Genomic DNA, 24,766 nt, shown 5'->3' with positions numbered 1-24,766 from the left:
TGACTTCTTTTTTGCCTTAACCCAGAATTATGATTTTTCCATCATGGTGTGGTTGTATAGGGCCTGATCCAAAGCCCATTGATATCAATAGGAGTCACAATTCAGAGATCAAATTATTTACGAAATGGCCAAAATAATTGATAGGGAAACTGGTTAGACATGACAGAAAAACTGTATTTTAAACTTTATTTTGTTAGTATCCAAAATTACAATATATCACATGTTCATTCTGGGCTGTGTGCACACATAATTTGTTGAATGCAAGAAAATGGTTCTCTGAGATGTTGATTACCCATTACTGGGTATTTATTTATTCACCATAATGTAATCCTGACTTCATTTTTTTATCATTTCTTTACTTTAAATGCAGATTAGATTGTGAAAACATAACATTGTTTTCTAAATGCATTTAATTAATTGTTATATACACACTTCATCTATATTCATTTTCATTGGTTTTAATTTGTTCTTCTACATCTAGAAGCTTCCTCCAGTTCTTAGTCTTCAAGAAATGGAAGAATACAGAGACAAATTAAAGCAACAACAAGCTGCTGTAAGTAAAATGTTTTGAGTGTGTAGAACTTGATGCCACTGCAGTGTTGTGAACTCTGGTAGTTCTTTCTGTATTTGTTAAGAATATCTTGACACGAGGCTGAAAATAATCTTGGATCTTTAAAGGTATTAACCCAGTTAAGTTAGCACAAAGTTATGGTTTTTTTATAGTGGAAAATCCAGATCAGTAGAATATGATGCTCAGGTTGGCCCCAGATCTTCCAGTAATCACCTTTATTTTCAGAAGTATTGAGTTTCCTCATTAACTAAGCTCAGATCTACCAGTACATTGAAAGATAAGGAAATGTATGTTGATCTCAGCCTTGTAGCTTCTTTAACTTTTTGTTATTTCGAGGAACTTTTGGTAATGTAAAAGCAGCTTAAACAAAATATAAATATATAATGTATCTGCACAGTGATATTGTTGGCTGTTTATATTTTCAGTTGGTGGTTTGCTGTATTTTTAACTTGCCAAATTTATTATTTCCCAGTGTGTATGTATTCTAGTGAACACTGGTGCACAATTTTCATGGAATCAAAAAATAAAATATACAAATTGGTAACAACTTCCCTTCATGATTATGGGAAAAAAAAATCAGTGCAGCCATTCCTGGTGGGATACTTCCTTTCGGATAACCTCTCAAGGGTACTTGTTACATTTTTTGCAATACATTAAACACCTTCTAGAATAGATTTCCTTACTAAATATTAATTATTGGTTCAGTGGCTTTTAATATGTGTAATTAGATCAGGCATTAGCTTCCTGTAACTTTGGAGTTTGTTGGAGCATAGCCATTAGTGAAACTGCTGTAGGAAGCTTAATCATGTTTTTAAAATGGATGAAATATATAAGGAAGGAAAAACACTGATTCTGTAACTAGACCCTTTTATAGTAAAAAAAAATCCTCAGTCCTTCAAACTTGTGTGTCTTCAAGACTTTTTTTCTTAGAGCTTGGCTTTGAAGTTCTACAGGTAGCCTATTAAGACTGAAAAGTGATGGTGGATGTTTCTCTTCCTCAAGAGCTGGAAGAATGAGATATTCCAAAGGGGAATGGGGCCCTTTTTTCTTCTCCCAGAAGAAATGTTTTGCAGTGGACATCTGGGGGATGGCATAAAAATCTTTTGGAGAACACATTCAGGAGAAAGAGACGACTTGATGGAGTGGGAACCAGTTGTGTCCGTATCTTCCAAATGCTGACTGTCCACACCATATAAGTAAAAGGCTTTCTCAATCACAGTGCATATGTAAAGGAAAAAGCAAAGTGCAAATGAAAATATTTAAAGGTTTTTCAGCCAAAGTCTTTAGTAAATAATAGAAACATTTTCTCGTGACGCTTTTCCCAAGGCTGTCTCTTTTACACCTTTGTTAATCTGTTTTAAATTTCTTCCTAGTGTTGGAGGGTATTGTCATTTTGGCTGGGTAGCCTTTCCACTTGTATGTCTTGTTGAGACAGTAACAATTTGACATATGATGTAAAAAATCATTGGGGTGCTTTTGCAGGAGGAGATCTGGGTTATTGGTATACATTTTATCTTTCCTCTCCCTGTTATATCTTGTGTGTGATCCATTTACCCTGGGACAAACCATTTTAAAATTTAAATCAATAGTATTAAGAGGACATTAACATTTTTCATGTAAGTCAGCACCACAGGATGCTGCATCTCATATTTTTTGTGCGCAATTCTAAAAATATGGTCACACACAGGCATACTTTTAAACTGCTAATATGGGACTAGGTCATTTCAGCATATTGACTTATGATATAGCACCTCTGATAAATACATACTTTTAAAAGGTGGATGTAGGTTACCATTTCTGTAACTGTAGATCCTCATTTCAGTGTGTATATCTCTAGGTGACGTACATAATTAAGTAGTCATTTCAAGTGGTGCTTTTTCCTTTTAGAATTTGAATCTTTAACAAACACTCTATTGACTTTCTTGTGTGTTACAAATGACATCTTGATTGTGATAAAGCACTGCTTAATATTCAGTTTTTCACTGGCTTTCACCACATGCTTTTGTACAATTGATCTTGGTCATGTTCTTTCTTAAATTACTTGATGTGGTGGTTCTGTCAGGAACAAGGCTCAGTGATTTATCTTTATCTTAAATATCTTTGCAGTTCAGCACATACTTACAATTGTTCTGTTATGTGAAACGCATTCCAGTACACTCAGGACTTTTTACTGTCTGTATCATCACAGTCTTATTCTGAGCAATTATCTCAGTGCATGTAACTTAAATCTGTATATCAGGAAATTGGGTCTTATATGCACATCTGTTTGCTTTTCATTCTAGTTAGTAAAGTGCCGTATTTAGCCATATTGTCAGTTGGCATAGAAAAGTGTAGTCATTTACTAGGTTCTATTTTTGAAAAATTGAAATCATTCCTTGTTTTTCATACCATGTTGCGGTTTCTTTATATTGACTATTGTAGTCAGTCCCATTGTTAGGAATTGTATATCTGGCTTTTAAAGGGAAAGAATATTAACAAAAGAATTGTGCTAGCTTAGTTATACTTTAATAGTGCATTATACAAAATGTCTTTGCATAAAATGCTAGTTTGCTAATGAGATCAAAAGTTGAGATGACTGTAGGACAATATTTAACCTCCTAAAATAGGAGGTATTGTACTTCTGGTACTCAGTAACCATTGAAATGATAAACTCTTTCAGTGGAGTAACTGTGTCTTGGTTTCCCTTCTGACAATTGAATGTTGTCAATATTGCTGACTTGTAGAATGGTTGCATATATGATGATGAAGGACAATCCTTGGATGTGTGGCTATTGTTTGTGGGATGTTTATGAAAAAGAGAACAGAAGGGGATAATTTGATTGCATTTCATATGACAGAACAATTGCAGGGAAGTGCTGAATCTGCAAAGATATTTAACTTGAATAGTAAATAAATAAATACATAAAAAAGAAAACAGCTTGAGAGGTTGGGGTAGACCCTGGCACTGACTGAGACAGGTGCTTGGCAGAATTGCTCTAGCTATGGGTATTAAAAATCTTCTGTTCTTAGCACCACAGAAAAATTTGGAGGAAAGAAGAAATACACTCCTTTCACCTCCAGGCCTTACCAATGTGATGGTGTTTACACTGGTGAATCAAACTCTTGGTAACTGAACCAGTAGGATAGCACCACTGTAACTTTCCTGAATAAAGACAGGGATCTGTTCAAAATATCGGTCTGCAAGGATAAGTGGGAGGGGAGGCTCTATAGGCAAGAAAGAAGGGATTAGCACAGAGGAATCGGGGAAGTTTTTAGTTGGTGAGGGGAAGTATATCACCAGAATGAACCTGAAGATAGGAAACAATTTCCAACACTCAAGGCCCAGAGATCATACAGGAGTCCCTTTGAATCATTCCCCTGTGATATCCAGCCCCTGATACTGGCTACTCACAAAAATTCCAGTTCCTCTGCTCCCAGAGGTGCAGTGTACCCCAGTGTACCAGTTTTACCATAAATCACCACTCCTGCCCTTAAAAACACACAGCCCTTAAAATAAAACAAAAAAGTAGGTTATGTAAGAGGGGCTAGAGATTTAATTAGAAGTGAAAGTGATAGAAACAATGGGTTACAAAACAAAATAATAAAATATGAACCTGGGTTTACAGCTGTCAATAGTTACATTTTATATAAAATAAAGTAGGCTTTCCTTTCAAAGTTTGGTCTGTTGTAGAGGTGGCTCATTTCACAAGAATCAGGGCCCAACGGTTCATGAAAGACCCGCTCCTCCTGAAGGGATTTCCTTCACGAATGGATAGAGTGCCTTTACCTATACTCTTGCACTGAAACAATTTTTTGTCTCTGTTCATAGCCAGGGTGATTACCTGCCTGCTGTAATGTTCCTTGTCATCTCCAACGGCTTTCAATCATTGGGAATTGTCTTTGATGGGTTTCCATTGACTCTTCTGGGATGTGGCAAGAGTAGACAAAGGAATCTTGCATTACCTCGCTGGTTGACTAGGAAGGGGAACAACTCTCTCTTGCTTGAATGGGTCATGGCCGAGACACCTTACATCCTTTAATATAAATACATTTTCCTTAAATATTTCCCGCAATGACTATGAATCTTGACAAGTTACAAGCTTTCTGTAGTTACCTTACAAGTTACTGTTTATGGATAAATATCCTGTAGGACATTTTTTTGGTGCAGTTAGTTTGTCAGGTCTGACATGAGAGTTGTTTGCTAAGAACAGGTTACTCTTTGCTGAGGAGGTCTCAGTGTCACAGATACAAACTGGGAGAAGGTAAATAACAAATTGGTAATTCCCTGATCCTGAAAAAAAGAACTACATCATCTGGCACATGACATAACTTCTGCAGGGCAATCAAGAAAGCATACATCATATTGTGGTTATTGGTCTGATTTTTGTGCATGTATGTGGGGGGAACACAAAGATGTGTGACACTCCTGCATCTCTTGGCCAGATTGCCAGTTGTTGGTACCAAAGACAGCTTGCCAGGCTCTGTTCCTGCCCTTATTATATAGGTGTGCTTCTAAAGGATAGGGATTGAGCTGATAAGGCGTTTGGAGGATTGCCACAAGAAATGCTGATTGACCTGGGTGCCAACTTCACATCATGGTTAACAAAGTGGTGTGCAGCCTGCTGCACATAAAGGACTTCTTCATCTCCATTTCCCCTCTGCAAACAGAAGATGGATGAGCTGGTTGTCTGACTGTTTCAGCCAGATTCTCTTTTTATTCCCATCTCTGGGAGGGCTAGAGAGAAGTTTAAGAACAATATTAAATCATTCCCTCATTTCGGGTTCAGAACCTTTGTCTCCTTAAAAACAATGAGCCCGTGATGGAAGAAAACTGTTTTGAACCTGGGAATGTTTCATGATTTTCTGTATACATTACTGATGTCTTATTTGAATAATATTTTTATTTGATCAATATGTGTATTGTGATATAGGGAGGGCAGAAAGCTGTAGGAAAGTGATCGAAGGGAGGTATGTAAGCCTCAGAATGCTCAGGGGTCTGTTCCCTGCAGATTAGCTGAGAGTCATTAGAGGGCAATTAGGAGCAGCTGAGGCCAAGTAGGGACCAGCTAGGTGCTCCATAAAAACCCTCTGCCCCAAACAGACAAGGTGCGAACTGGGAGGAGTAGGAGTGCTGTGCTGTGCTGTTTATAGGAGTGCTGAGTTGCGAGGAGGAGCAGACCAGAGTGCAGAGTTCTGTGGAGGAGCAGACTGGAGAAAGGTTCCAGGCTCAAGAGGACAGAAGGAGGGGGAAAATTAGCCCAGGGGAAGAGAATTGCAGTTGGGAACACGGTGCCAGCAGCAAATAGCTGCTTCTCATAGGGCCCCTGGGCTGGGACCCGGAGGAGTGGGTGGGCCCGGGTCCCTACCCCCTCCTCGGGGAAGACGGGGTGACTGGAGACGCCCTGGCCCACTACAAGCGACAGGAGCATGAGACCCACTAGGTTGGAGCCGGCTGTTTGCCACAGCATGTACACTGAAAAGATGCTTATTTTTAAGATTCAGTACAGAGTGCAATTCACAGAACAGAATATAATAGCCTTTCATTTACTATTTAATTCAGAGCAGTGCAAAACATAATTTAAAATGCATATGTCTTGCACACCAAAGGAAAATTTAGTTGATTTTGCCATGCATAGGATGATTATAAACTCTAGCATAAATTATATATAATATAGTATCTGTATGAAAGATAAGTTTCCTTTGTCATTTGTTTAATCTCCAGTGTAGGTGGTTAATTTGTAATTGCACACTAATAACATGGTAAACAGACTATATCATGCTCCAGTGCTCCATATCTTTTCTATTTTTACTCAAGTGTGCTCTTTAGTTGGTAAAGGACTAAAAGGTTAATTTGAAAACACCTACTAATTCTCAGAGGAAGATGTAAACATACGTCCGTTTTTACTTGTGGGAGAAGTGTGGTCATTATCTTAGAATGTTTACCTCTTTCTTGGCATATGCATTCATCAAAGAATGATCAAGAATGTTAAGAATTACAGGAAATCTTCAGAGTCCTCAGTGCAGATCTTTCAGCATAGAGATTGGATACTTCCCAGATACCTCACATGTAATATTTTTCCCTTCAAGGTATCTAAAAAGGTTGCAGACTTGATTCTTGAAAAGCAGCCTGCATATGTTAAGGTAAGATAATGAACTGATGTGTTATACTGTAAATGCCTTCTGTGAATTACTAAATCACCCCAGCTAATGTTACTGTAATTCAACTAGATCTGTTTTTCAGGCATAGCTGTGGGTCGTTTATGTAGTCAATGGGAGAGTGTAGTCTTAAATACTTATATTCTGTGACTGTTTTACTTAAGTCATATTGATACCCATTATCAATGCACCTAGATACCTAGCTCAATATAGTAATCCATTCCAAATCAACCTTACTTAAAAAAAAATTACAAAATCAGTTAACAGTCCAACTAAAGAAACCAAACTCCGTTTCTGATGGACCATCAAAAAGCAGATTCCCAAAGCCCCATCATGCTAGGTTCTGTACAAGCACAGTGCTGGGTGTTCTGCTTTCCAGCACTAAGCACAATGGGTCTACCTGGAACTGTGTGCTACTGTATGTGCTACTGTAATACTACCACTAATAATCACCGGAGGGTTGAATGAACATAATGAAAGGGCATTCCATCAACTCAAACAAGCCTCTGAAAATGAATTAAATCACTTGGTCAGTGGTTTTAAAAGCTTTCTGTGGAGCCAACAACTCGAGCATTGACTCTCCAGCTGACAGTCCAAAACTAGTTGTGTGGTGTGTCAATTGCCAGTAGGAACTAAATCCTTACCCTAAACTCATGTCTAAAATCAGATGGATAGGAATCAAGGATGCTTTGAGATGTCATGGGAGCTGCTTCAGCATCACCACCTTAATAAGCTGTTCTAGAAATGAGAGGCTATAGATGAGATAGCAGCCGGAGGGAGCTTGAGCAGGAACCTCACTGCTGCTTATGTTGAAGGGCTGCCTGCATCCTGCTTCCATGAAGAAGACATTAACAATCTTCATCAGTAACAAATTCCAAACTTCCCACTAGTCTCTGCCAAGTCATGAGAAATGTGTCCAATAGAGAAGTAAGTTGGGCATTGCACCTCCAAGAGACTTCAATGAGCAAAACAGGCTTAAACTCTAGAGAAGATGGTAGCTTTAATACCCTCTTATTCTGACAGTGCTCTCATTAGTTTGGTCCGGTCAGCCTGGATCTGGTTCATCTATTCCTCAAATCAAAGTGAAGATTTCTCAAAGAAACAAATTAGATCTTGAGAGTAAAGGAAACTCATATTCACCACTTTGCCAGTCTAATGTAGATTCTAATGAGGCTCCCATCACGGTAATATTGAAATTTCTACAATTCTGAAGAATTGCACTGGATGAGGTTTTGCTGAAGCTGTGGCAGAGGACAAGAAAACTTTCTCAGTGTATGACTAACCTATTTTTTGTGATGTAGCGGTCTTGGAGTTAGTTTTTTTGCCTCTGCCACTGAAACTTCAGCTTTCTTCCTTGTTGCTTCATCAGTTGCAAAGCATCTGTAAACTGTGGTGACTCATGGGTAAGGCGCAAAGTGAGTAGGGCGTCTAGATTCTAGCCTGTCAATATTTCTAGATAAGATGTTGTCATAGTATTCCACTGAAGCAGTGGTAGAATGTTCAAAGGCTGAGGACCATAATTTGTTGGAAGTGTCAGAAGATGAGGTAGGTCTGTCAGTCCCACTTTGAGAAACATTAAAACCGTTCCTCAATCCACACAGGAGTAAGTCCCCTAGCCTGACTTTTCTCTGGAAGAGGAGGAGCCGTGACATTGACAAGTATTGTCTTTTCATCCCAAAATTAAAATCCAGTTAGTGAAACTTGGTTTCCTCCACACGTAATTATAGCCATTATTAATTTATCTCCATCTGACCCTTTATAGGATATGGATTGAAACAAGCATTTTCATTTAATACAAAATGATTTAATTTTTTAAGAGGCTGATCATGGATACAGACTCTGGAAAAGAGTTTCTGTTTTGGATCTTGTTTTTTTTTCTGTGCACAACAGCTTCACTATTACAATCCCTTTCCCACCCATAATTCCATGATGTTCTTCTGATATCTTACTTGTTAGTTTTAAAACGTCTGCGTTATCAAATGAGCTAGCTGTTGTGCACGCGCACACACACATCATTACAAGTAGGCATTAATTTCATATTACGGCAGCCTTTTAGGGTGGCTTGAAACAGCACCATGTATGGATTTATACCGGAACACACTTGGCTTCAGTAGATCCAAAGGGATGGTTAAAAATCTATCAGGCCAATAAGAGGCGCTTTAAAAGCTCCTCAGTTGAGTGTTTATCTGATGGAGTCAATAATCTTGCACAGCTAGGGCTCGTCAGGAGCTAGTCTTGTCTCTGGACTCAATATCATGACTTTTAAAACTTTAAAATATGGTGTCTTATCCTGCAAGTATCTAAGAAAATCCTGTGTGAGGGGCTGAGTGCTTGCATTCCCACTGACTCACTGAAACATATTTAACAATTAATGTGTTCTGTACTTCATGATAATAGCTCACATTTAGCAGCAAATCCTATCCTTGTTTCCTCACACTGCACAAAATCCCCTGGAAGTGGGTGCATTTCCACTGCATGGTTGGAAAGAAATCATGGAGGTGGAATGCACCCCTTGTGTAATGTTGGGTCCTGTTCTGTGGAGACTTCCTGTGGGGACTACTGGGGCTTAGACTAGACCAGTGATTTTCCATTGTGCAAATTCTCTGGTGTCTCCTCCCCTGCAGGAGGGGCATTTTTTAAAGAGAGGAATGTTGCAGCCATTCCATTGGAGTAACTCTGCAGAGCCACTCCATGTCTTGTTGAGGGAAGGGAAGGATTCCTCACCGTGTACATCTGCCCAAGTTCTTAGTCTGGGTATTGGACAGGTTTTTGTCCCTCGGGATCTAATAGTTGCACTCCATCCCAGTCCCTAGTCTATCAATCTGAGTGTGTCCAAAGGACAAATATTACTGAATTCATATAGCCAGCAATAATTCAGCTGAATGCCACCTATTATTAGATTTATTATTAGATGCATTTCTTCATGAAAAAGGAACTAATGACCCTATGCAAAAGCCTTAGCTATTCAAAGCTTTTTAAAGGGGAGATTGTTTTCCACTGTACCTAACAATCTTTAAATAGAATTTTTTAGACATTGCTCAAACCAGGATCTGACTTTTCTAAACCAAAGACTTTAGTAAGGAAAGGGAAATCTGTTCCTGTGAATGCAGTAATATCTCACTTCATAGTATAACTGTCGTTATTTTGAGCAGAAGATGGTATTAGAATGACCTAGATTTTAAACTGGATTTAACTAGTAAATTACATCGTCAGATTTTTAAATTAAATCAGATTTTTCTATGGTAGAATTTTCAAAGTAGGGGCCATGCTTTTCTCTGTGTTTGGAAAGCACTACTCACATTTTGAAATACAGTGCAATATACATTTTTAAAAATATATGTTCAGTTTTTCTTTTACATGGGGTGTGTACAAACCTTTCTACGACATTTTGTCAAATAAAGAGAAACTAATAGCTAGTTAAAATTCCTGGTGATTATTTTTAAGAGCCCCAAAATATATTAGGAACTTCACAAAAGCAAGTTTCAAAGTTGCATTCCCTGCTCTGAAGCATTCATAGCCTAAATACAGCAGGTTACAATTAAGGGTCATTACAAAGTGATATCTACTGAATTGCTAGTGCATATTTAAATATTGTGAAACAAAATGTTGTGTACAGCATGTTTGCCTGTTTTGCCAATATCTGGTTTATTAATGCAAATTAAATGTTGTGCTAGTATGTCTGCAGCTTTGATCATTCCAGGAGGCTGAAGTTCATTAATGGCAATAAGAATATTCCTGTGCTAATTTTGATGTAAAAGTGTTTCAGCAGAACCTCTAAATCAGTAGTTCCCTAACTGTAGGGTGCACCCCCCCTAGAGGGGATCGGAGGAACATTTGGAGGGGGCAGGAACTAGGCCTAGGCTAGCCTCCATGAGGAGTGGGAGCAACCCGCCCTGGCTGCAGCCCCGCCCTGCCCTGGCCCCGGCCCTGGCCTCATTTCCGGCTGCATCTCTGGCCACATTCGGGCCCTGGCCGCAGCTTCGCTCGGCTCTGGCCCCAGCTGCAGCTCTTCCCCCTCACCCCCCAGCCCCAGTTCAGCCCCCAGCTCTATCTTCAGGCCAAACTCCTCTGCTGAGCCAACAGTGCAGTAGTAATTGGAGGGAGTGGAGGGGGAAGACACGGACAGATTCTGTAAAGGGGGGGAATGCGACAGGAAAGGTTTGGGCACCACTGCTCTAAATTGTCTTATTTCCCATTATGGAAACTCTAACATCACATTATGCTATCAGTGCGCTGGTCTCTACTTATTAGAAGATTGAAATATATTTTAGTTTGTTTCAGAAATGTGGGAGTAGATTATAGGTTTATGTAAGTTACTTTGAGCTTTGTGAGAGTATATGATTTGTTTGACACAAAAATGCATAATTCTTGGAAGAGTAAATTGAAACATTGCCTCTCTGTAGGAACTTGAAAGAGTTACATCCTTACAGACTGGCCTTCAGTTAGCTGCAGTCATTTGCACAAATGGAAGAAGGTATGTTACATGTCTACTGGTCAGAGACTGAAAGGGAATAATATGGTTTAAAAGCAAAACTACTTACCCCTTGCCCCCGCTCTCCCAAAAAAAACTCCTTTGTTTGCTTTAATAGGAACTGATGATTACTTTATTAGAACTATTTCCTGTTTATGGTGTAGATACTAACACAAAATTTCTAGTGTCAATTCCTGTACAGTAGAACCTCAGAGTTATATGAACAACTCAGGAATGGAGGTTGTTCATAACTGAAATGTTCGTAACTCTGAACAAAGTGTTATGGTTGTTCTTTCAAAGTTTACAACTGAACATTGCCTTAATACAGCTTTGAAACTTTAACTATGCAGAAGAAAAACGGTACTTTTAGCCATCTTACTTTAAATGAAACAAGCACAGAAACAGTTTCTTTACCTTGTCAAATCTTTTTTTAAACTTTTCCTTTATTGTTTTAATAGTTTACTAATTTTGGTGTTTGTAACCCTGAGGTTCTACTGTACTTTAGTCCAAAGTGTGAATTGAAAGTTCTGCCTTCTGTTGGAATGGACCACTGACCTAAAAACAGATTCTAGTCTAGGTAAAGCATCGGTTCTCAAACTTCATTGCACTACGACCCACTTCAGACAACAAAAATTGCTACATGACCCCGGAGGAGGGACAGGAACCTGAGCCAGAGCCTTGCCGCCCTGGGCGATGGGGCCAAAGCCAAAGCTTGAGGGCTTCAGCCCTGTTTGGGGGGACTCTAATCTGAGCCCCACCATCCAGGGCTTCAGTCTTTTGGCTTCGGCTTCAGCCCCATGTGGTGGGGCTTGGGCTTGGGCTTCAGCCCCGGGCTCCCGCAAATCTAATGCCGGCCCTGGTGAATCCATTAAAATGGGCTTGTGACCCACTTTGTGGTCTCGCCCCACAGTTTGAGAACCGCTGAGATAAAGGATAAATGCAACTTTCTGATTGCCCTCTGGCGTCACTGCAATTGCTGAATTTCACTAGCAGTGCTGACCATTCGGTGTTTCTAACGTGTATTGAGGTCTACTTGTTAGACTAATTGATATAAAATTCCTAATTTCGCATATTAGCTCAGATTGTTCTTTTTATTAACTCCTACAGGCACCTGAACATTGCAAAGGAAGGATTTACTCAAGCTAGTCTGGGACTTCTTGCAAATCAAAGAAAACGACAATTGCTGATCGGACTGCTAAAGTCTCTGAGAACAATAAAAACACTGGTATGCACAGATTTTTTTAATGATAAAATATATTTTTCTGAATTTTTAATATAGTTTTTCTTATGGCTGTCTTTTCTGTCATTTTTAGCAAAGAACTGATGTACGTTTAAGTGAAATGTTGGAGGTAAGTTTACTTCAAACTATTTTATGATTATTGTAGATGAGTATTAATTTGTTTCCATCCTTTTTATTTCTTTCACTCTTCTTTGTCCCCTTTCAAGTTTTTCTGAATGCACCCTGTGAAGTGACAGGCCCGGCACCTTCATCTGTCTGAGTGGAATTCCACGATTCTCTGACTCTTGTATTGGGTCCCCCATACTACAGCACTCTCTGTAACAACTGTGATTACTCAGCAGATCGGGCTGGGTTTGGCACCTGCCAGACTTTGCTTTTGGAGATGTGACTGGTGGTGAACACTGACCCAATGCAGCCTTCCTAAAACAAAATGTCATTTAATCTCAACAGTGGGAAAAAGCAGACATCCCAGTCTCTGTTGACTGGAGTTCAGTTTGCCTCTTTCAGTCTTTGTCTTTGCTCCCTTGTCCATCAGAGTCCGTTTTTTATCGACCTCAAAGTTTTGTTTCAGTTTTTCCCACCCGGATCCTCCCTCCAGTGGTTATAAGCTGTTGAACTCAGCATGGGTGGAGGTAAAACTTCAGAGCTAATGACACCTGCATCATTCTTCAAGTTTAGGTAAATTGGGGTATCTAAAGCTATTGTCCACTTTTTCATGTACCTGCAATTGGCTCCTGCTTGAATTAACTCCGTAACAGTCAAACAAAAAGGACATATAATCATACAATATCATAGGCTAGCCCTGTGTCCTTCACAGTAGGTGTAGAATGTAAAGAATCAGCCATCCAAAACATCTGAATGGGTCTGCTGAAGAGTCACTGAGTGCTTTTTAAATCCTCTTATTCCATGAAAAGAATTTCTGTCACCTGGACATATTAGTAAATGTTAATACAGACACTGAAACTTTCATCTAAATACAAAGTCTGGCACTCATTACACTGGCATACTATGAGAACTGAGACACTAATTACTTAGATTTTCTTTGCTCTGGATGTAAGGGTATTTGCCCAGAAAGTTTATCAAAAATTAGTTGTGATGGAATCAAGTTACCATCTCTGGTGCTCAAGGAAAGTATGTTTTGAGCAAAAGTTATTTTATAAGCATTACTAAAAGAGGTCAGCCTTGTGAAAGACTTATGCTATATTGCTGCCAAACTTGGAGATTGCGACCTTGTGGCATTACAAGAACTGATCATATAACTTCGATTGTACCATATATCAGACATATCTAACTTGCACATATGACTTGGCAGAATTATTTTATTCATGAGTTGGAATATTCCATTGCTTTTGACAGTTCTGTTCTCTTCCCCTTATGTTGTCCCCTTTTCATCGTACCATTCTCTTTGGACCATATATTTTGTAATTTTTCTCGTTTTGCCACCAACTGATGCATCTTTTCAAGTGTGGTGTTTAATGTATATCTTTTGCAAAACAAACAAGGAAATTGGGTGTCAGTCTACTGACTTGAATAATTATATTTTGAAAAAAAGTTTGCAGCTTCTGAATTTTGTAGGTTTAAAAAAAATCTGTGGGCTCTGTGTAGGAAACATGAAAATATAGAACTATATTCAGACACATTGAAAGCTTTGGAGTTGTGCCCACATGGAGAATTCTGAATCTGACTTATAAGGCAAAATTCATGAATAAAATGGTGTTAGTTAAACATAAGTGGGCCAGATTCACAGCTTATCAGTGGTCCATTTAAGTCAATGAATTTACAACATTTGAGCATCTGGCTCAGGTCAGTTGGGAGTAATGGAGTCTACATTTTTGTAATAGATCCAAGGAGTATTTATATATGACCTACTTTTACTTGCTTTTGTTGCTACATCATTCTGTTCTGGCCATTTGGCATGTGAATTGCACCATTTTAGAATTCCATCAGGCTTAGTGGTCCAGACTTAGACGTGACATATAGAGCACTATAAATTTGTCTAAGATGATCAAGGACTGGAAGGAGTAGTGGATTACATACATTTAGACTTCCTCTAAACTCGCCTCTGAATTTGTTCCACGGTGTTTAAGGGTCCCTGTGAAAGGACCGCTTATATAAATATATTTTTACTCTATGGCACTGAATACCTTACTTCATCTGATTATAGCAGTTTTTAAAAGATGATCAGGACATTGAACTTATAAGTGTCCCGTCTTTCTGTTGTAGTATTATGAATAATCATACTTACATTTTTGTAGCTAAATTTGAGCCTGCAGAAGAGCCTGCTAATGGATATTCTGAAATATTTTCTACTATAATAGCTGATAATAAATGGTTAATAAGTTGTCCTTTTTCATTTTTCATTTGTAATCAGTGGTTTTGCATTTAAGTTCTCTGAAGCTCATGATATATAATGGGTGTAATCATTAGGGAAAAAAGCAGACTCTGGTGTAATACTCTACTCACATGTAGCATACTTACCATAGATCTCATTAGCATTGTTTTTATTTTTTATTTGTAGTCTAAAAATGTATGTTTCAATATTTGCTTCAAGAGTTACATTAGCTATTGATTGCATTTTTTTCCCCAAGGAGGAGGATTATCCAGGAGCTATTCAATTGTGCTTGGAATGTCAGAAAGCAGCCAGTACTTTCAAACACTACAGTTGCATAAGGTAAGGTGTCACTGTATTCCTAAGGAGGAATTTTAGCTATGTTAGCTCCTATGTAATGTTTTGGGGTATATAAAATGTCACCAAAGTGATGTAGCTGAGAAAAAGGCAAATGTGATTCTAGGATATAGCAGGCGAGATATTTCCGGTAGAGAAAGGGAAGTATTAATGCCATTGTAGAAGGCACTGTCAAGACCTCACTTAGAATACTATGTTCAGTTCTGGTCATCCATGTTCAAAAGAGATTAATTCAAACTGGAACAGGTATGGAGAAGGACTATTAGGATGATCAAAGGAATGGAAGGCCTATTTTATGACACGAGACGAAAAGAGCTGGGCTTGTTTAGCCTAGCAAAACAAAGTCTGACATGGGAATATGATTATGCTCTCTGAATACATCAAGGGGTGGACAACAGAGGGAGAAGAGGTATTTCACCTAAACGACAGTGTTGTCATAAGAACAAATGGATATAAACTGGCCATGAATTTATTTTGGCTGGACATTAGTAGAAGGTTTCTAAATATTAGGCCATGTCTATACTGACGGCGGCAAATTCGCCGCCGCCAGATCGATCTTTCTGGATCGATTGAGCGGTCAGTGTAGACCCGCTCAATTGATCAGGAAGTCGACTCTGGTAAACCACCCCTCAAGTAGTGTAGCACTTCATCGATGGGAACGCTGTTCCCGTCGGCACAGCGCAGTGTAGACAGCGCGCAGAAGGGAAGCAGAGCAGTCGACATGAGTTATGCAAGCTACTCTGCGTAGTTTGCGTAACTCCTGTCGACTGCCGCCGAATCTCCAGGTAAGTGTAGACCAGGGCTTAGAGAAGCGAGGTCTGAAACAGACTGCCAATAGGAGTATTGGGGCCAACAACCTAACTAGTTTTAAGATGTATCTTGATAGATTTATTAACTAGATTATAAAGTGGGTTGCCTGTGGTAGGAGAGGACAGTCTGGAGGGAGATGCCTTCCAGTTTTGTGTCCCTATATTTGTGAATGTTGCCGAGCATTGATGGATAATTAGTGTTCACTGAAGGACTACTGCTTCAGTTTAATTTTCTGGTTAGAAATGGCAAGTAATACGAAGACAGTTTTAAAAGTGTAATTAACTGAATCATAAAATTATCAGGAATGACTTTTCAAGTAATGAAAATGCTAAGGGATTCTAACCTTTCATGAGCTGCACATTGTTTGGTCTATGTCAATGTTTTATCCAACTGTTGTCATTTGTAGTTGTTAGCACTTAAAGGCCGCAGCTGAGATTGAGACTCCATACAAACACATAGTAAGAGGTTGTTTCCAACCACAGAATCTACAGTTTTAATAGGCAAGACAAATGAAGGGCTGGAGAGGAAACAGGCACAGAGAGGTAGGGTGACCAGATAGCAAGTGCGAAAAATCGGGATGGGGTGGTGGGTAATAGGTGCCTATTTAAGACAAACCCCTGAATATCGGGACTGTCCCTATAAAATCGGGACATCTGGTCAACCTATAGAGAGATGAAGTGACTTGGCCAAAGTCATACAGCAATGCAATGGTAGAGACTCCGGAGTTCTACTCCAGTGCCCTGTTCACTACAGCATTCTGCCTCATGCTCATGTTCTTTTGGGGAACGTCAATTAGGTTGTTTTTTTTTTTGTGTGTGTGTGCTCCAGCGTTTCTGAGAAAGTGGTTCATTTTTTTTTTTTTTTATGTGGCCTCATTGATATCTGAGAGAGTTAGAGTTCTGCATTTAGAGTGGCTGTAGCTTTGGACCCTCAATGTGCAAAGAAGCCTAGAGTATGTAACATTACAGGTTTTGGTAATTCATTACTATGGGTGGTCCCAACATCAGGATTTAGAAGCACCTGGGCAGGTCTCTCTAGATTTTATAAAATGAATATAATATATATTTAAAAAGAAAATGTCACAAACTCCTTGCCTCTAAATCAGTTGAAGTACTTTAGGAAGCAGCCATTAGAAATTCCATGTAGGGTAGTCTAAGGTACCTTATCCATGATCATTTGTTTCTTCACTTCTGTTTGTAATGCTCATCTTCCTTCTCTGACACTTGAGTACAAGCCAGCCTCATTTCTACCTTTTCATTCATGGTGGAGGTGAGGGCAACATGGACCAACCTTTACCACAAAAGCCTTCCCTGTGTTGTTATGAGCACAATGTCACACTTTCATTCCTTTGAATGGGAAAGTTGGTCTTCAAGAGCAGTTGCCAGCACTGCTTCAGTATTCAAATACCTTGAAAAGCTGTGATCAGCAGCCATCCTACAGAAAATGTAGCACCTCAGTCATGTAATACTTTGCCTGATATTGACCTTGCATCAGATGAGAGGCCTGCATTCTCCCTTAACTCAGTGTCCTTCATGGTAGTGATGTTTATTATTCACAAAACTATCTGTATCTTTTGTGGTTTCAAAAGGAGTGTGGAAAATAATCCAGAAAGCAAATAGTAAGTTCATTTGTATTGCAAACCACCTAATCTTTCCTCAAATGCGGAAAAATTGGGAGATTTCTTATTAATATCTACAAAGACAATTTGGTTTCTTAAACTGTTAAAATATTTGTTCATTTGACAAGCTTCCTTTGTTAATATTGTGAGATTTAGGTTAATTAAACAGTGTTTTCTTGTTTAAAATTCACTTGGCATAGAAATGATTTGAAAGTTGTTGGTGAGGAACCATTTTGCACTGAACCACTTTTCCCTTTCATTTTTATATGCTTGAAGCTTTTGTCATAGCTGCCAAGTTTCTCTTAAGTATGTAAAGCAAAAGTGCTGTAATTTTAAATTTGGTATTAACTGTCACTTTATAGATAATGGGTAACAAAGTTGAACTGCAGAAGTTATATTATTATAAATCGAATGCCATAGTGAGAAGATTATGCTGTTGCTATCAATTTAAAAGGGTCTCCTTATATGTCCTAAACTCTTTCTTTAAAGAAAGAGAATTGTGTTGTATTAGCTTGCTCACAAAGGTTTAATGGTGGAAAAGATTAATGTACAGTTCATATCTGATAAAACTGTGCTTTTGATTTTTGGTCTGCACAGATTGAATAATCTTCCTTCTATTCTTAGAACACATTTATTTCTAAACTGTTTTTTAAGAAATTGCACTTGTGTATATATAAATTTTTAATCTAAAGGTTTTTAAAAATGCCTTTACTGTCTCTGTATTATCAGTACAGTGTGCCTATTGTAACACATACAAAATTATACTAAATATTAAAAAGTGCCTATGGAGGGCTCTGGCCATCTTTGCCATGTATTAAAAACACTGTCCTCCTATTGCAAAGAAAAAGGAGCCCAATAGCCTTCCCTAAAGCAAGGAGGAGTCAAAAAAGCATTGCAGCCACCGATCTCAACCCACCAGAGCACAAATCTCAACCTTCAGTACACCCCTCTATCAAAAATCTGGGAATAGGCATACCTTGTATTGTACCCCTCCTCACTGGCAGGGGGTTGGGCTAAGTGAACTAATAGGATTGCTTGGGATCCTTATGAATACAATAACCATAGTTATATAATGTCCTGGCTGGGTTGTCAGCAGTGGGGATTGAATTTGGGATCTCTGGATCTTAATGCATGAGCCTGTACTACTTGAGTTAAAAGACCCAGATCTATTAGCCAAGGCTGTAGCAGGATTATCAATTTTTAGTTGGCCTTTAACCACTAGAGGGGGACAGAGTGCCACACCAAGTAGGTATAGTTTACAGTTATCCCAGTGCTCACATTTAAAAAATTAACTCAAAAGATCCCCATATGGTTCTCCATGTCACTCACTGGTTACATTATAATCCACATGATTAGTAGCGCAGTACTTCTGTGTTTTATTGGGCGGTCTTAATAATCTGGGCAATGAGTGTCTCCTGTTCTGAAAAAACCCACACAGCTGACAATCTGCATCTTCCCACTTGGGGAGTTTCTTCAGAGTTTTCTTGTTGGATGATTATGGGGGATCAGGATTTGCTCCCATTGAAGTGGTGGGGGAATTCGAACCTGCTCCTTAAATTTATGGATCTTCCTAGTTCTATGGAGGTCTAATCTTGAAAGAGCTGTGCTTCAGCTTCCCTCCGAAATGAATCCTCCAGGTTCACAGTAGGTTGGTCAATGCCCTGCAAGATAATATAGACATTATTTTAGACTGGGATATCTTGCTCATGTGCAGGTAGGAGAGGGGAGTGATGCAGAGGAGAGTGACTGCCCCTTCCCTGACTCTCCTTTTTGTCCTGGGGATTCCTTATATTTCCCATTGTTTAAAAGCTCATTGATGACACAGACCTGAAGCTTGTATGAACTGTAAGGAAGTTGAGCAGTAGTTTTAAATAAAAATGAATTTAAAAGTTACCATATGAAGAAAATAATGAACACAAAACCAAAGCAACATTTTGATTATACAGTTAAATGTTTCTTAATAATAAAAAGTCTATACCATATAAGATTTCTCAAGTGTAGGATTTCAGATAACCCTTAGCATGATTTTTTCCATAGTAATATAGTGCTATCCCACATGCATTTTTAAAAGGTCCTATTTGTTTTAAAATTAACCTTATAGGAATCTTCCCCATTACTTCCTGATATGTACCTGCGGGAATAGGCTCCCTTAAAAAGCTCTTTTGAAACTTTAATGTCACATATTAAAACTGCTTCAGCTATTGCACTTGGGCCCAAATGTCACTTCTGTTATATCATAGTGGATGCACCTTTAAAAATACACTTATTAAGATTTATATGGATGTTGATTAAAAAAAACAGTCTTGTAACATGTATTGATTAATTGCCTGAATAAAATGAATGTCATGAAATAATGTTTCTAGATTATAATTTCTATAATCATAAAATCTTATAATTATAAGAAGCTAAATTATAGCTTCTTATAAAATTCATCCAGTCTCATAGACTCATAGGTTTTAAGATAAGGGACCATCATGATCATCTAGTCTGATCTCCTGTACATTGCAGGCCACAGAATCTCACCCATCCACTCCTGTAATAGACCCCTAATCTCTGGCTGAGTTACTGAAGTCCTCAAATCATGGTTTAAAGACTTCAAGTTACAGAGAATCCATCATTTACACAAGTTTAAACTTGTATTATGAACAAGAATTAATTTTATAATTTGCAATGTTTGGTTTAGAAAATACATTTATTTTAAAGTGTACACTGTTTGTATAATTTCTCTAAAATTCTTGATTAATACAGCATTTGCAATAACGCTTTTATTTTTTTGGTCTGTAATACACAGTGTACCAAAAGAAACAATACTGTACTTGCATATTAATAATAACTACCAAAGAGAACAAACATATTATATTAATTTCAGATTTTTGGATAAAGCTATAAGAAAAATGGATTAAACAATATTCACATGTAATCCTGCATCTGTGGAAAGAGATGGAGGAAAAAAGTAGAAAAAGAAATCTGGTGGTTGTAAGATGTGTTTTCTAGTGTTGTAGCAAAAGCTTTCAATCGTAACTCTCCCCTATTCTAAATCTTCCATGTTTGTGTATGAGGAATTCATTGGTTTGGCTTTATTTTTTAGCTTCAGGATGGAAAACTTAAAAAACAACAATGCTTCCTTCTCCCCTCAGCTTGTATTTGTTTTTTTACATTTGCTTTAGTTTTTAATCCTATACATAAAGCTTCTTGTTCTATTCTGAGAGCTATAACAATGGAAAAACTGTCTGAATGTAAAACAACAATAATAAAAATCTGGGTCCTGCTCCTGCAAACACTTACGCACATGCATAACTTTACTCCAGTGAATAAAGTTACATATGTGCGTGTTTTCAGGATCAAGGCCCAAGCTTTTGGGCATCTTAAAATAGTAGTGATAAAAGAAGAGCCATGGAATGAATAGTAGAACTGGCCAGAAAACAATTCCATTTTGTGAAAAATTTAGAGATTTAAAGACTTGTTTTCGTTCTGATGTAGATTGAAAATGAGACCTTTTAAACTTCTTTTCCAGAAAGCCTGGGAGGTGAGACCCATGTTTAGATCCCTGATCTGCCTAATTCAGTGCAGGGATTTGAACATGATTCTCCCTCGTCCCCAGTGAGTGCCATAACCGCAAGGCTATTTGCTGTTCTGGGATGGGTTTCTTTCTCACATTCATTTTGATGAGAATTTCCATCCTGGATCAGAGAGACCTTCCAGACTAAATTTTCATGGTAACTGATACATTTCCATGCAACACTTTGGTTTAGACAAAAATGACATTTTTGGACAGAGAAAGTTTTATTGAAATATTTTCAGCTAGCTCTGCTGAATACAGCCTATTGAAATCCACCATGCAGCCTTTTTCACTTTTAATACAAAAGTATAGTCCTGAGCAGTTGAGACCCTCAACCATGTCATAGTCCATCTTGAATTTCAGATCAGTAGTTTTAGCTGGTCACATGCTGTATTAAGTATATGAAAGGCTGAAGTCTGTTATTTTAAAGAAAATTAGTTGTATTCTATGGCCTCCTGGCAAGCTGGCAGTTTAACTTTCAGTTGGTCAAAGTTTAAACAACCTTTCCCTTAACTAACCTTCTCCACCTTGTGTTTCTGCCAAGGTAAACGTTTCAACTAATTTCCCCCAAAGTTGTATTGTGCATCTCTGGCAAAAAATATTAATAAATGATTGAGGCCAGAAAGTGCATTGTAAAATATGCATAATTCTTTTTTTAATAAATGGATGTTGTAAATTCATAAATCTAATGTCAAGTTGATAATGGTTTGCTTTCTTCAGGGAAAACAAATGATTTTTCAATGGAGTTTTTAGTATTGTAGTTCCTTGCTGTTTGTTTAAAAAAAACAAAAACAAAAAAAAGTGAGCCTGAGTGAAATGAAGTTTCATATCCATTTGTAATGTTGCTGAGAGGGAGGAAAAACAATTAGGTGTCCGATACCCTTAATACTTAATCTGATACAGAGCTACTTCCTTTTTGCTGAGACATCATAAATGGAAAATGAAGTTTTTCCTCATTTCATTTTGATTCATTTTTTATATAATGTATGGAAAAAAGAAACTAAATCCCTAATGAAAATTCATTTTCCCTGGTTTTCTCCTCAATCGTTTGAGTTATTAACCATATCTGTACACGTGTATGAGCACTGTTAAGGAGTAAAGTGCATGAAATTCAGGAAATACAATTGAGACATAGCAACAATAACTCTGCCCCTTTGGGGCTTTGTTTCAGAAGAGCAGCCTTTAATATTAAGAGCAAAATTTTCAAAGATGGGTGGAATAGGGGTGCTGACAAAGGGGCACCTAAGATAGAATTTCCTGTAATAACTGTACATGTTTAAGGAGGGGGTGGATGGGCGGGTGGGTGTGTGTACACACAGCAGAGGTGAGTGCCAGTTTTTTTAGTGACTCAACCATTGATACCTCTTGGAAACAGTGCATTCCAAATCTTAATGTTGGAAAAATATGATTTTCATCCAATTTAAAAACAAAAGCAACAAAACCCCAAATTTGTCAGATTAAATTAATGCACTGCTAATATTTATCTGAAAGCTGTCATGAATCCTACTACCGTGTGAGGTTCTGTGTAATGTGTCAATAGTTAATGTTGACACAGTTACTTACCTTGTTGTGTTTGCTCCATATGTGCACAGGCTGCATATGAATTGGAGTACTTTTTTGAATGTTAATAGCTTTGCTGTTTTTAAACCAAATTTCTTCCAATGTGTGAAAACTCTTTGTATGATAATGGTAAGATTCTGTTCTATGCCTTTAAGAGCTTTAAGTCACTTTGTGCCCTCCTGGGGTTTTTAAGGATCTGGAGTGGCCTCCAAAGGAAATTAGACAGCTTTAGAGCTGTCTGCCTAAGTTAAAGCAGTGTCCCCAGGACCAACATGACCTTCTCACCTCTGGCTCACCCCTTGTATCGAGGCTTGCAAGGGGGTCCTGAGATGGCATCTTTATAGCTGTCTCTGCAGTGTCTGCGCTTGGGCAATCCTCTTTCAGTAGTATGTGGGTTTAGAGTGCCTATTTACATTACTTTGGCCCTTTTACTTGGCATAAAGGTGCCAGAGTGAAGTGAGATTATCACCCTAAGAGAGTGCTCCTTTTTTTCCTCATTAAGAATGAACAAATCATTCTTTTATATGAAGATCGTCACTTACGTCACACCTGGAGAAACAGAATAGAACAGCAGAGTAAAAGGCTGCTAAGCTTTCCCTCTTTGAGGGGTGCGTGTGTGTGTGTATGGGTAGTTGTGTGTGTAGGGAGGATTGATAACGGACGAGAAACTGTTTTTCTTTTTTTCTTTTTTTTTTTTTTAAACTAATTCCAATGTATATGAGAGTTCACTAAATGCTCCTCTTGCGGCAGCACAGTTGACCAGTCCAGGCTCTCCTTTTCATGCTTTTTAGCTGTCATTTTGATGTGGTGTCTGAAATTGTAAAACCCAGCCTGTCTGCATCCCTGGATTCAGGTGGTGAGGAGTGTGTTGGTACACTCCAGGTACACCAAGGCGGCCACATTAACTTTTCCTTTGCTTGTGTCCTTTCCTTTTATACCCCTTCCCTCTGCCCTGTTTGTTCAGCTGGTTGTTTCCCTTGTGTCCTTTTTCTATGCCACCTTCATGCAGCTCTCATTTGCTAACTCCCTTTCCTGATCCTAACCCCCATGCCTTCTGCCTTCCCTAAGTCTCTCTTCAAAATCCAGTTCTTTAATTAACTTTATAAACTACACCCTCTTAAACATATACAATAGAATATAATAAAAAATAATTGATACCCTCAAAATTGCAGTCTCTCAAGTAACCGCATTGTGCTTTCCCTCATCTTTCTTCATCCCTTGTTCTTTGTCTTAATCTAGGTTGTAAACTCTTTGGGGGAGGTACTTCATCTGTATTGCTAAGGACCATGAACAACTAACGTACAGAGGAAGTGCTAAACATAAATATGTTCCCTTATTGCTGGCCAGTGCCTTAATTCCAAAAGACTGACTTTTTAAAAAGGCTGCTAAAAGTTTATTAGTGTGGTTAGATCAGTTAGATAGGAAGCCCCCATCCTCTCCCTAAGTTCTGGAAGAAAACAAGCAGGCTAATTCTGAGTGTTTCCATTTGGAAGAGCAGAAACAAAACATCTGTGCAGACATTTTTTTCTGACTTACTTACTTCGTGTTGACGAGGAACAGCTGTGAATATCTGTTCCCAAAGAAGATTCACCTGGATGGATGAATCCTTTTACTATGCCCTTCCCCAAGCATACCATAGAGAAGGAAGCGTGACAGAGTTTTTGTATTCCCACTTGCCTGGATGTACGTTTACTGTACTATGTTAGATCATTTATTGAATATCATTTACAACTGCTTTCTGCATCTGGCAAGTCTCAGCTGAAAGTGCCCTGAGGAATTATCACTTGATAGGTTTTAAAGCCTTTACACTTCTGATATTTTTCTAGAAGTTGTAGGATCAGCACTTGAGGATTTTGCCCTCAAAGGTTTCTGAGCTCTGGATAAAAGTAACTATACCAGGTTATGAAGACCATGAATCCTTGGTACTTTGCCTTTGAGGACATCTGGTTTTATGCAGATACATTATGACATTCTGACCGATTTTCTGCTCCCATTCTCTTCTACTTAAGAGACAGAGAAAGTACTTGATGTTGCTAAGATGTCCATCTGACTCTCTGATCTACTGTCTGTGCTGATTGCAGTTTGCAGAGCTTTCTGGATGGAATATTGCACTGGA

General features: G+C 38.4%; 1 protein-coding gene across 3 annotated transcripts in view; it reads left to right on the top strand.

The window, feature by feature from the left end:
- Positions 1–24,766, top strand: part of VPS50 (VPS50 subunit of EARP/GARPII complex) — a 166,128-nt gene that overhangs the window by 20,375 nt on the left and 120,987 nt on the right. For all 3 annotated transcript variants that reach the window (XM_067562199.1, XM_067562198.1, XM_067562197.1), the window contains exons 4-9: positions 482–553; positions 6,638–6,691; positions 11,110–11,180; positions 12,285–12,402; positions 12,491–12,526; positions 15,006–15,088. In XM_067562199.1, the coding sequence (XP_067418300.1) occupies positions 482–553; positions 6,638–6,691; positions 11,110–11,180; positions 12,285–12,402; positions 12,491–12,526; positions 15,006–15,088 (434 nt within the window). The remainder of the gene's footprint in view (positions 1–481; positions 554–6,637; positions 6,692–11,109; positions 11,181–12,284; positions 12,403–12,490; positions 12,527–15,005; positions 15,089–24,766) is intronic.

Source organism: Emydura macquarii, unplaced genomic scaffold, assembly GCF_026122565.2.
Source record: "Emydura macquarii macquarii isolate MOO-44397 ecotype Brisbane River unplaced genomic scaffold, CSIRO-AGI_Emac_v2 contig_2422, whole genome shotgun sequence".
NCBI lineage: Eukaryota > Metazoa > Chordata > Testudines > Chelidae > Emydura > Emydura macquarii.
Note: the sequence above shows the minus strand (reverse complement) of the source record. Positions and strands in the feature narration are given on the sequence as shown.